General features: G+C 37.3%; 1 protein-coding gene across 1 annotated transcript; it reads right to left on the bottom strand.

Annotated features, from left to right (window-relative positions):
- Window positions 1–1,159: 1,159 nt before the first annotated feature.
- WSB1 (WD repeat and SOCS box containing 1) lies at window positions 1,160–11,215 on the bottom strand. The gene is made up of 9 exons (XM_072136114.1): window positions 11,036–11,215; window positions 10,112–10,280; window positions 9,550–9,818; window positions 6,300–6,431; window positions 5,983–6,083; window positions 4,110–4,282; window positions 3,080–3,193; window positions 2,381–2,488; window positions 1,160–2,256 (listed from the first exon to the last, which is right to left on the bottom strand). Exons 1-9 carry the CDS (start codon window positions 11,073–11,075, stop codon window positions 2,094–2,096), a joined length of 1,269 nt encoding a protein of 422 aa, XP_071992215.1. The 5' UTR covers window positions 11,076–11,215; the 3' UTR covers window positions 1,160–2,093.
- Window positions 11,216–12,761: the final 1,546 nt, after the last annotated feature.

Raw genomic sequence — 12,761 nt, 5'->3', positions numbered from 1 at the left:
TGATTCAATTACTATGAAGATCTCAAGGGGTTAACAATCTTCGTAAATGCTGTTTCTGATAGCTTGAGGGGTGCAGATTTGAAAATGGGTTGATTATCCACGTGGGTTTAATGCTAAATATTAAAAATTTCATTCAAAACAGTATTTATCCCCAAAATAGTGAATTCTGAAAATACGGAAAATCTATTCGATTTGTAAGCCGCGTGACGTCAAAATAAATTATCCAAAAATTTCAAAAATTATGAAAATGTAAAGTAGACGTATGGGAAATGTTATTCGCCAAGTTATTTAGGTGGTAAAGCGATCTGCCTGAAAATGCGGTGATTTCGAAAATGGCAGATTTTTCAAAAAATTCACCATTTTTTTTCTTTTTTTGTAAATAAACGCAAAACTCATCAGCTAAAATTTACCACTAAAATGAAGTACAACATGTGGGGGAAAAAAAAAAAAACAAACAATCTCAGAATGCTTTGATAAGTAACAGTGTTCAAAAGTTATAACCATATAAAGAGACGCAGGTCAGAATCCAAAAAATGGGACTGAGCCTTAAGCTACAAAATGGCTGCGTCCTTAAGGGGTTAATCATAGCTTTTAATGAAGTGTTTATTTTGGGTGGGTTAATTTGCAGGGAAGGTTCTCTTTTTTTTTTTTAGTTTTTGTACTTTGATAGATCAAGCATTTTGGGTATTGCAGTAAATTGTGATTTTACCACATCTGCCAGGGTCTGAAATAGGTGGATATAAGACTGGGAGTTTCAGATCGTATGGAGTATGCTATTTTGGATTGGAATAGGATGATTGATATTCCCTTTATGGTGTGCTTTATGCATTTTTGGTAGTACTTGGAATTTTATTACATGTGTTTACAAAAAAGAAAATCTATTTCAAAAATAGATGCACAATATACTATACAGGACCATTTATCACTTTCAGCTGGCATATGATTATACCATTTCCATCTTGTTTCACTAGTAGCCCAGGGTACTTTTTGTGTGTATGTTTTTTTATTTTTTAACTTAGCTATTGTATAACCTAGATGGCAAATTACTGCTACATGGCAGCATGTAGGCAAGGTTTGTGACAATATGCCATTGTGATCCCAACAAGGTGTTACCAACATTTAGATTAGTGCACACGGCTGTAAATAAAATGCAAACACCTTTATATACAAAACTGTTTATTTATGGACCTTTTGGCAAAACTTAAAAATATATGGTTAGCATTATAAGCACTGCATACATTCAATAGACCAGCGAGTGCAAATAAACAGCGGAAGGCAACAGCGAACACTTTGCTCATCTTTGGTGGCTAACCAAAAAAGTCCCTTTATTCTATATGGGTGGGGAAACATACAACCAACGCCTTAAAATTCCAAACTTACCAATCCTATTTAGAACTTGAATGATAGGATAAAACAAATATGAAACTTTGACCCCTTCGAAGTTCAGAGATCTTCCCACACAAAACCACCAGGTACGTAAGTAACCTTCAACACCATACTTTAACACAAAGATGAAAAAGGGCGCTCTAACTAAAAGCCAGCCATTTAGAAGAAAATGAATGAAGGGTCTATATAAAGCAGCATACACATATTTACAGTTTCACAGTTGTACAAATCATATGTCAACATTCCAATGAGAGATCGTATGAGTATCATACACTCTTCAATTACCAGTAAAGCTCAGAGTGATCAGAAATGCATAAAATGTTTAAATACTGCACTTTAAATATTCAGATTTGTTGTAACATTTAGGCTAGGACTACACAGAGACTTTGTATGCTAGTTGTGTGACCAAACCATGTATGATTTGTCTGTAGGGTGCAGTTTGACCCCATGTAATTTAGGATTCACAAACCCCCATTAAACAAAACAAAAAATGCAACAAATAGGATTTACATGACTTACACACTGAACTTTGTGCACCCAGCAATCCAGTGTTCACATTGTAAATGGATTGCATTGCCAAACATTAAACTGCAATACTGGTATTATGGAACCAAAGTCACTTTGTAGCCCCAGTCTTAAAGCATAAAGCTTTAAATGTTTCAGTGTGTCTCTCACTTCGACAAGTGTAACCGGTTTGTTGAAAATGTCTACATGATTTGGTAAGAGAGAAACTCCATGACTTTGGGAGGCACTGGCAGCTTTTGGACTTGATTTGTAGTCATAACTCTTCTTATTGCCATACGACATAAGTGCTGAAGGCTGGAAACATAAACAGGTGTAGCCCAGAAGTGTACATTTCCATCCTGAGTTCTGTCAAAAGACAAATGATTTTTGTGTAAGCACTTCATGCAAATCAAAAAAAAATATATATTTGTACCTCATTACATAGTTTATAGCTCAGGAATATTGGTTAAATAATATGAAAAGGTCTTACCCAGCAGCTAGAACACTGCCATCAGTAGAAAAGGCACAGCAAAGACCTTTATTCATAGGTGCAACTTCAACGGGGTAGGACTGATCAATACGCCAAAATCTCACCAACCTGCAGATTAGAAACAAGAGAAAATAATGGTCACTTTTTTATTATCATTTGTGAAAAAAAACTACATCAAAATCGCTCAAGGGCAAGAAAAATAATAAAAATAATAAAAATATATATATATATATATATATATATATATATATATATATATATATATATATATATATATATATATATATATATATATATATATATATATATATATATATATATATATATTACACACACACATATACACACACACACACACAGGCAGTCCCCGGGTTACATACAAGATAGGGTCTGTAGCAGCAAGACTGAAAATGCATTAAAATTCCAGGAATGAAGGTGAATGTGGCATGTTCAGTAAAGAGATTTTTTTTTTGTTGCTCAATGGCTTCATTACACAGCTCTCCAAGGCTGAATTCTTCAGCAGTTTTGATCATACAAATTTTACAGACTGTTTGGTTTCAAACAGCTAAAGTATGACGATGCACATTTTCCATAAGTTACCTGCATCACATGTATGCAGCCTAAATGTACCAAAAATTCTATAAAATTATCAAAGTATGAAACCACCGGAAAGTTGAAAATAAATAAAGTTTAACTGACCTGTCATCAGCAATGCTTCCAATATGTACCCCATCATGACTAAATGAGACTGATCTCACCCAGCGACCATTATCTCCCCCCGCAAATATAGGTGTTGGTGGAGGAAATAAGTGCCTGGAGAGAGAAAAAGCCATTTAAGACAAATTAAAATAAAGGGTTTAAACAAAATAAATACAGTCATAGGGTCAGATAAGATGTGAAGTCTTTGTACGAATGTAACCAAATGTTGGCAATTAAAAGTGTACCTTCTGGAAAGATGCCCCAAATCTATTGCCTAGTTTGAACAATTTTTTATTTTACCCTTTAAAGAGAACCTGTCACAAGGAGACCCATTTTTAGAACTCCCACAGAACATAGTACGTACACTGGCAAAAGAGGTTTTGTATAAAAAAATAGGTTTTACAGAAAAAAGATATGTTATATAGTACCTTTTAATACCATGTGTTGTGTAACCAGGCACTTGTCCCCTGGGAGTGGCTATAGAGGAGCAGTTTCCGCCCCACCCTTGGGAAAGCGCTCCTTTTCAAATAAATGAATTACTCCCATCACTTGGAAGAGGCTATAGAGAGGAGCAGGGGGCGCCGCCAAGCGATGGGCGTTTTCATATATTTGAAAAGGACACAAGGAGGAGCAGTTTCCCCAATGGTGGTGGGAACTGCTCTTCTATAGCCACACCAAGGGGACAAGAGCCTGGTTACAGAGCACAGGCCATTGAAAAGTACAATATAACATTTATTTTTCTGTAAAACCTATATTTTTTTTATACTAAAGCCCTTTGGCAGTGTATGTACTATGCTCTGTGGAAACTGGGGGAGTGCTAAAAATAGGTCTCCGGTTGACAGATTCCCTTTAAGTTTACACTGTCTAAGTATTGGACAGTATTGGTAGCAAGTTTTAATTGCAGGGTTACTAAAATATATTATGTAATTATAGCAAGAACTGATAAAAATTGAACATTGAAAAGTCATACATTATGCTGCTATATCTTTCAGAATGAGTAATGCAATGCAAATTTTAAGGAATCACATACCCAAGTTCAAAAAGAATAGACCCAATATGGGGATCCCAGACATATACTCTGGTATCATACGATGCAGTAGCCAACAAAGCTCCGTCAGGAGAAAATTCACAAGCTACCACATCATTGTAGTGTCCCTCCAGCTTACGGATCATAGTATATTTATCCATGTCCCACAGAAAGACCTAAAAAGGAAAGGACAGTTGTTATAGTCTATAAATTGGAAACGGAACAAGGAAGTCTAGAAAACTAATCCTACAAATATAGCTATTAATTAAATTACAGTACTTGCTCAGTGTCATACCCAGTATAATTAATGGGATAACATTACATAGCAGTAAGCATGCAAAAAAACTAATTAAAAAAAGAAAAAAAGCTCAGTTAAAATGTTACAGCTAAAGCAAGTTCTATAAATGCACAATATAGAACAAAAAAAGAAATGAATTCAGTTTGAATTTAAGTCTACAAGATAACAGATGGGTTTTGCATTACAACCCATGTTTGCAATGTATAGAACTAATTATATAAACAGAAGAGAAAGTTATCATATGGTTACTCCAGTAGTACCCCCTTTGAGAGAATAAGTTCACTGGTTTACAAAAGGCTTGAATCATCAACGTGAGCCCAGGGAGAGAAACAGATACTGCAAGAAAAGAGAGAGTTGACAGCCAAAAGAAAACACTTTTGGCAACACAATAACTAGCAGTGCACAATCTAACTCCTTACTTTACGTAATAGTGAACATGGGTCGAATATCTCTATAAACTAAATATACATATATATTTGGGGACAGGTCAGTCCAGTTATACAAGCGACTGCCCATTACAGAAAGCCAGGTGGAGAAGAATATTTTGGCTATATTTTATAATTAACAAGAAATGCTTATTAGTTCATTAGAAACTTTTACTGGAGTAATATATTAGAAAGAATACAGCAGTTATGGTCTTAGTTTAAAAGCAACAAAAAAAAAAAAAAGAAAAGAAAAGAAAAAAAATATACAATTAAAAAAAACAAAAGAAAGAAAAGCAGAAAGTGGACATCAACCAGCACCTGTACGTACAGTACACCTTGCAGTCGATTGCAAGGTTACTTCGTCCTATGGCATTGGTCGTCCCCAGCCTGGTAGCCAGAGATGCCACTCTCTGCCCAGCTAACACCACTGTGCTCTCCTTTGTGTGGTGCCAACTTAACCTCAATCACACCCATATTGCTGCCACCACCTGTGACAGGGAAAGCAAGAAGCTTATGGAAAACACACATCCTACAATAACATAGGGTTAACAAACAAGAATGTCAACATCCATAGAGACTACATTTTAGGTGTGAACTGCTCCTCTGGAGACAAGGATGTTACTTACAATGTTCACATTAACTAATAATAATAAAATCAATACAATCTTAGTAAAAGGTCCCTTAAGGGGAAGGCATTTCAATGTTTAATGTATTTGTGCCATAAGGGCAAGTTACAGGAGCAGCACCTGCACTGCTTTTAGATACAGCAGTAGGTTATAGTGTAAACCATGGCAAATGTAATAACATATTGTGATCTCATTACTATACTATGTGCATTTTCAGAAACATAAGCTATTGGCTCAAATTTTAATCATTTTAGCATGTGCAAAGCAAGGTATGAGGCCGATGACACACCGAATGGATTCTGGCTACTCATTACAGGATTCTGAAATGGATTTGCTTGCCAAAAGCAGTGCAAGTTATGATTATTACACTTTCAGCAAGTTCCATCATGCATCATTAGGCTTTTACCAATGTACTAAAAATCAATCATTCAAGACACTGAGCACAATCTGAATTAGCGATAACAAATACTCATCGATTCAACATAATAATTCTAAAAAAAAAAAAAATAGGGAACTTTGAAACCTACAGCTTTTCCAGCTCCAACGGAACACAACATGGAGGAGTCAGGAGAGAATGTGCAGCAGTAAACCCAGTTCTGGTGCCCCCTTAATACTTTCGTCATATTGCCTAAAAGATGCAACACAGATCAGAATTTAAATTTGTAAAACAAAAACAAAAAAAAAAAAAAAACAGCCACAACTAATGCAAATTTACTAACAGATATCAACTATATCAACTCATACGATTATCCAATGACAAAACAAAATTTCTCACTCATAGCTCAAATGATCAGCCCACCCCTTCCAGAAAATCCGCCTAAATATGCTTAATTTGGACACATACCATCATCTTTTAGGTCCCAGACCCTGAGAGTTTTGTCTCTGGAAGCAGAAACCAATATAAGGCTGCCATCTGGAGAAAAGGTCAAGTCTCTAACAATTTCAGTATGATCCATCAGATTAAGGAGGAGCTTCCCTAAAAGAAAAAAAATATAAAGATTGTCATTAACGCCAAATACACATTCTGCTTCAATACATTACAAAACATTTACAAATCTTGACATCTACCAGGTGACAGGTGTATCAATGGGTTGGATCTGCGATAGTAGCACATAAAAAGAACACTTCTCTTTGTATGTAGCTGTGAGTAACTCAAGGTGTAGAGTGCATCGCATAGTGTTTGCCTTCTTTTCAGTCCAGGTTATCAGACTGATTAATTTGCAAACAGTAAGCGCAAAAAGTTTATCATGTAACCTTTACAGCCACTACAGGATTCTGGAACTTTCTGGCTCACTGTGTGACTTGTACAGTGAACTCTGACTGTAAGCTTTTTCAAGCAGGGCCCTCATTCCCAATGATTCATATGCAAATGTTATTACTCTAATGTCTTATATGTGCACCTGTTCCCCATAATCTGTAAAGTGATATGGAATTTGATGGTGTTATATAAATAAAGATTATTATTAATATTATTGAAGGCCAGTGCCAATATACATGCAACATAAAGACCCAAATTCTACTTAGGCTACATTCACACGACCATTGGGTGGACGTATATATGGCCGCAAGCATGCATCCGTATATACGTCCCCCATAGGCTAGCAATGGGCACATGAAACGTAGCGCTACGGTGCAGCACCATACCACTCCGTAGGACAAGTCCTTGTTTCCCCATATTACGACGCTGCGCGCCATGTATCTCTATGGAGAGGGGTGGGGTGAGAGGCGCTCACCAATCTTCCTCTCCTGTGTGCCGACGTACTACGACACGGCGTGCACACGTTAGTGTGAATGCAGCCTAACCTCAATTTTTCTACACCACTGGGTTCTATTGTGATGCAATTTATGTTCACCAGATTCCAAGTCTACAAGCTATAAGGGCAGATTAACATTAGTGTAACACGGATGTGAAAACCACCAAAGCCAATTTAGTATGGAAACTTACAGATTAGTTCAGTAAGGGAAAAAAAAAAACAAAAACAAAAAAAAAAAAAAAAAAAAAAACACACTGAAGTCCGAAAGAGAAATCCATTTTTTTTTTCAACAGTTTTTTCAAACTTAGGATTTTTATCCAATTACTTTTTTTTTTTTTTTTTTTTTTTTTAGTTACTGACAACATTGGATCAGTAGAAAAAGACAGGCAAAGTGTGATAAAGTCCAATGAAAAGAATGGCTAATGAACACAACCATTCTTTTCAATGGACTTTTTCACACTTCCGTTTTTTTTCCCACGGATCCAATGTTGTCAGCAACTATAAAAAATAAAATAAATAAATCTATTTTAATCTGTAGATTTCCATACTAAATTGGCTTCAGTGGAAATTACTCATGTGAATACTGATGAATAAAACAGAATCCCTTAAAGTCTGATTTGCCGCTAAAATTATACTAATCAGCAGATTAGTACTATAAACCCCAATGACAGGTTTCCATAGCACAATACTTGTCTCCAATGTTTTTAGCTTTAAAAAAAATGCATGGTTCCTATCCCCAGAAAATCAACTGGAGATAGGAGCCATGTATATGCCCAGACAGAGGGTTTCATCCACATGTGGGGTGTCCTCTTTATGTGGGTAAATTTTGCAGCTAAATGAACGTTTTAATGATAAATATTAGTGAATTCCAAATCAAGCCTTCATTTTGTTTAATTTATGTAAAATACATAAAGGCTTAACCAGCTTCCTACCTGCTGTTTTGAATAGTTTGAGGGGTGAAGTTTCTATTAGCACAACTTCCAAAACTCCTATAGAAATGAAGTGGTCCCTAAAATAATGGATTCTAAAATTTTTTTGAAAATTGGAGTGAATTCTGTTCAATTTGTGATCTTTCTAGAGTCGTAATAAAACAAAAGGACACTTATAAAATGTAGTTAGTCTTACTAGCCAAATTAGTTACTATCAGTTTGAAAACCAGAACATTTTGAAGTTTGAAAAAAGCTATTCTTTTCAAAAAGTTTACCAAATTCACCTTTTTTTTTTATAAATAAGTGTTCTATATATTAACCAAAATGGCCAACTATTTTGAAGTACAAAATGTAATGGAAAAAACAAATCTCAAAACACACTTGGCTAAGTTAAAGCCTTATCAATTTATAACCTGATAAAGTGACACATGCTGGTTTTGAAAAATAATTGGGAGAGCGCTGCAGTACGATTGACAGCAACTAAGTAATGCAAGTTAAATGAGAAGGTGCTGGAAAATTGAACCCGGTCTAATTTATACCTATGAAACCAAGAATGCGTCATCAATATAAAAACCCCTTCAACATAATGGGGTAGATTAATCAAATTTATAAAAATTAAGATTTTCAACCAAGTCAAACTGTCTACCGCTGTATGATAAGTCTAGTCTTTCCTTGCACAGATTGAAGCAGCAGCAGAATTTTTCTTGCAGAACATTTTCCCGCAAAGCAACATCCCACAACATTTTTCTGCACCCTTTTGGACCCATTCACACAACCGTCGGGGCAAAGTATATCCGGCCGCAAATTGACAGCCAAATAAACATTGTTTGACACGGTGAGAACAAGGAGGGCTCACCGTTCTGAGCCGTTGCCACAAAAACAAAAAGCAACAACATACTCCACCTTCGGCCGTAAGGCTCTATTTTCTACGGAGAGAAGAGCGCTGATAACCTCTCGTCTCAAGCGTGCCTCCCGTATGTCCCCATGTTTGTGTGAACGCAGCCTAATCTTCCTAACCTTGTAAATAACTGTAAACACCTTGCACCATATTTCTCAAGGGTTTGAGTTATTGTCTAAACAGAATTCTGTCATAAATAGATTGATTAAAGTGCTACAATATTTTACATTTATATGTATATTACATTTACAAAACAAAAATTAGAATATTTGTGTCCCGCTTGTGTTTCCAGTGAATCCCATCTGTCCAATGAGGACACGACCATGATTTAGGGGAGAAAAATAAAAACACTACCATTCAAAAACTAAAAAGTATAAGACATGACTAATACAATAAGGAAATGACTCATAACCCTCATGATTCCAACATTACACCTGTTCCAAACTTTTTAGTCATAGATACAGATCGAAATTTAAGTATATTTGGCTATTTAGCCCCTGAAATAGGAGATACCTGTATAAACATCCCAAATCTTGATGCGCCCATTGCTTAGCCCCGTAGCAAGTAGCAGCTGGTCTTGACCAAACTTGAAGCGGTGCCATTCTATATTCACACAGCGACTTTGTTTTTCAGGTACAGATGATCCAAATGCCAAGCTCCAAACAATGTCTCCACAGTCTATGGAATGCTCTTGAGGTTTGTTTCTTGGTGCTGCATCACTGTTCTGCCTCGACAGTCTTCCAGTTGTCAAGTTTACACCGTTCTTTGTATTGCCAGCAGCACTGAAAACGATTTTCATCAAAGTGCAGACGTCAAACAATAAGTTGAGAGCCAGAACATTAAAAGTATCAGTACATTCAACATATTGAGAAAAGCCATCCCTTAAGGCGAAAATCACCCCAATCACTCTTGTTCTCATCTGATATGAGAAGAGCTCAGGAAAGAGTTTAATATCATAATAATAAACTTGCTAAAGATCTAGGCAGTAAAAAAGTTAAGATAAATTACCAAGCATCTATAATTCATTAGAGTACAAAAAGAAGATTGAAACCCACTTAGTGGAAACAGTACTTACAAGTTTTTAAGGCACTGAGACCAAGGCACCAATTTCACAATTCGATGACCCTGAGACCAAGCAAAATAGGAACCGTCTGGAGCAAAAGCCACTGTCCAGTTCTCACGGCCATACTTCTGCTCAAATGGAGAAGTCGGTGATATCAGCTCCCCAATGCTCCGTGATCTTGCTAGAAAGGAAACACATAATATTGAAAATAAGAAACTGAAGTCTAGCACAAATGGCACACCTAGCGACAGCGATCTCATCAACCCTCACAGGGTAGGGTCACTATCCTCATAGACGTGGGTAGTTATCCATATGAAATATAAACACTTATTAATGTTCTATAATAGAAAGTAATGGAAAACAAACCCATCAACAGAGGACTCCGCCAGCATCTCACATCCTAGACATAGGAGGATACCAGCAGGAGGGAGGGGGAGCGCTGCTGATGGATGGGTGTGCGTGTCATATGGGGGATGGGTGAAGGAGGAGGGTAGGGGGAAGGGAAGGAATGAAGCGGTTTGGTTGGATGAGTGTCAAGCAGCTGAAAAAGGTGAAGTAAATTCCACACTAATATTGGGGGAGGGGAGCACAGTCATGGGAAACACAACATTCCTAATGGCAGCTCCATGGACTACACCTACAGAGACTGGACAATTCCTCTAAAGTGATGTGATGTTTAGTATAGGAACGGGATGAGCAGCCACAACCAACGCCCATCACGTGCTGCTCCACAATTACATTACAACATATATGTCATATCCAGAATCATTCAGACCGACACAAAAATAATAAAAAGATATTAGGAGTAGAGGTCATAGGGACAGACACGAGTATCACACAGCAGCAACATATAGCTTCACAGCCTCCATTCACCACAGAGGGCAGAGCCCCCCTGACTAGCCCTCCACTGCTGCTGCACGTAGTCTGGGGACTCACCTATTTCATTTTCGTTTACAAAGTCGGGAAAGCTTGCCATCTAAATAGGAACCAGACGTCTAGAGAAGAACGTGTCTCTGGAAATCCGGCTGGAAAAGATAACAACACAACAACAGTAACAGCTATACACCCGCACAGCGCTTCTCCTCACACAACCACTCCGGACGCCCGCACTCCTGCAACTAACCTCAAAATGGCTCACACAGTCCGAAAAACGACCTGGGGGCGGGGACTTGACGTCAGCACTCGGCCCGCTGCCAGGGAAGCGCTGGAGGCGGGGGCTGATCTCTAGGGAGGAGCGGGTCACATGATTGGCCAGGAAGAGGAGGAGCTTGGAGCTGCTGTCACCGTGTAGGAGATGTCTTTCCGAGCTGTGTGTGTAGGCTCAGTACGTGCGCAATGTTGTACCTGAGCTTCTAGGGGAGTCTATGTTATAGCCAGAGACATAACTTATACCCACGGTGGTAATATTACAGTATAAAGCATTGGGGGGACTAGTGCCCCAGGCCTTTAAACAACGCAACGTAAATGCGGCATAAGGGCGCCCGCAAAGAAAAGGTTAAAATTGTTAAAAAGGTATTCCCGTTTCATTTGTATTAATTACAATTTAATGCTATTATTTGTATTAGAAAAAGCTATACAACATTCCAATATACTTTCTGTATGAATTCCTTGCGGTTTTCTAGATCTCTGCTTGCTTCATTCTATAGAAAGTTGCTATGTTTACTTCAAGTGGACATAAATCTGACCATGGTCACACAGGTGCACGGCTCGTTATAACACGCAGCTCTGATTACTTTATGTGATACTAAGAGCCATGCACCTTTGTGACCATGGTCAGATTTCTGTCCACTAGTAGTAAACATAGAAGCTTTCTATAGAATGACAGCAAGCAGAGATCTAGAAAGCTGTGAGGAATTGATACAGAAAGTATATCGGAATAACTTTTTATCTTAAAATCATTACCATTAATTTGCTGAAATGGAAATACCCCTTTAAGAAAACATAACACCTGCTTTCCCAGCACCATCATTGAAAAAAAACTGACCTGTCATCAGTTTTATAGTTTTATTTTGCAGGCCCATCGACTTTTATTGCCAGGTTTTTACACTTTTTTTCCATAAGCAACAAAAAAAGCAAATGTGAAAACACCAATGCTTAGTGAACCACAGTTGTAAAAAACAACACCAGTGTGATAGGGCCCTTAGGATGTGTCTAATTAGTTAAATATGCCCAGGCCATTAAATCCTTTTCAGAATTTGTCATTAAAGGGTTAATTGTTATTTTAATGCTATGGAAATGTGTTATTTAAACATTACTATACCAATTGCTATATTACCTAGTAAAACTAGTGGTAGTAGACACCCAGTGTTTTGCATGTACACAATACGAGACATCAGGGGAGACATTTATCATAGTTATCTATTGTATGGTACTTATATTGCGCCCGTTTATGTGGGTTTCTCCCAGCCATATTTATCAAAGTTGTTTTTTTGGTATTAGATCTCATTCCCTTTTTTTATTTGAGACTTTTTGTCAAATGTCAGAAAAATGTCTCAAGCTACAGCAAAATGTTGCAAAGAAGTCTCCGGAATGAAAGGCAAAGAAAACTAAAACAAGATGCAGATGTGAGAAACAAATCAATCATTCTACACCCCTCCATAAAATGGCAATGCTACAGACACAAAACACAAACCTTGACAAAATGTCTAGGCCAAGGAAATTC

The sequence above is a fragment of the Engystomops pustulosus genome, chromosome 2 (genome assembly GCF_040894005.1).
Source record: "Engystomops pustulosus chromosome 2, aEngPut4.maternal, whole genome shotgun sequence".
Classification (NCBI taxonomy): domain Eukaryota; kingdom Metazoa; phylum Chordata; class Amphibia; order Anura; family Leptodactylidae; genus Engystomops; species Engystomops pustulosus.
The sequence above is the reverse complement of the archived record's forward strand: the minus strand, read 5'-3'. Positions and strand labels throughout refer to the sequence as shown.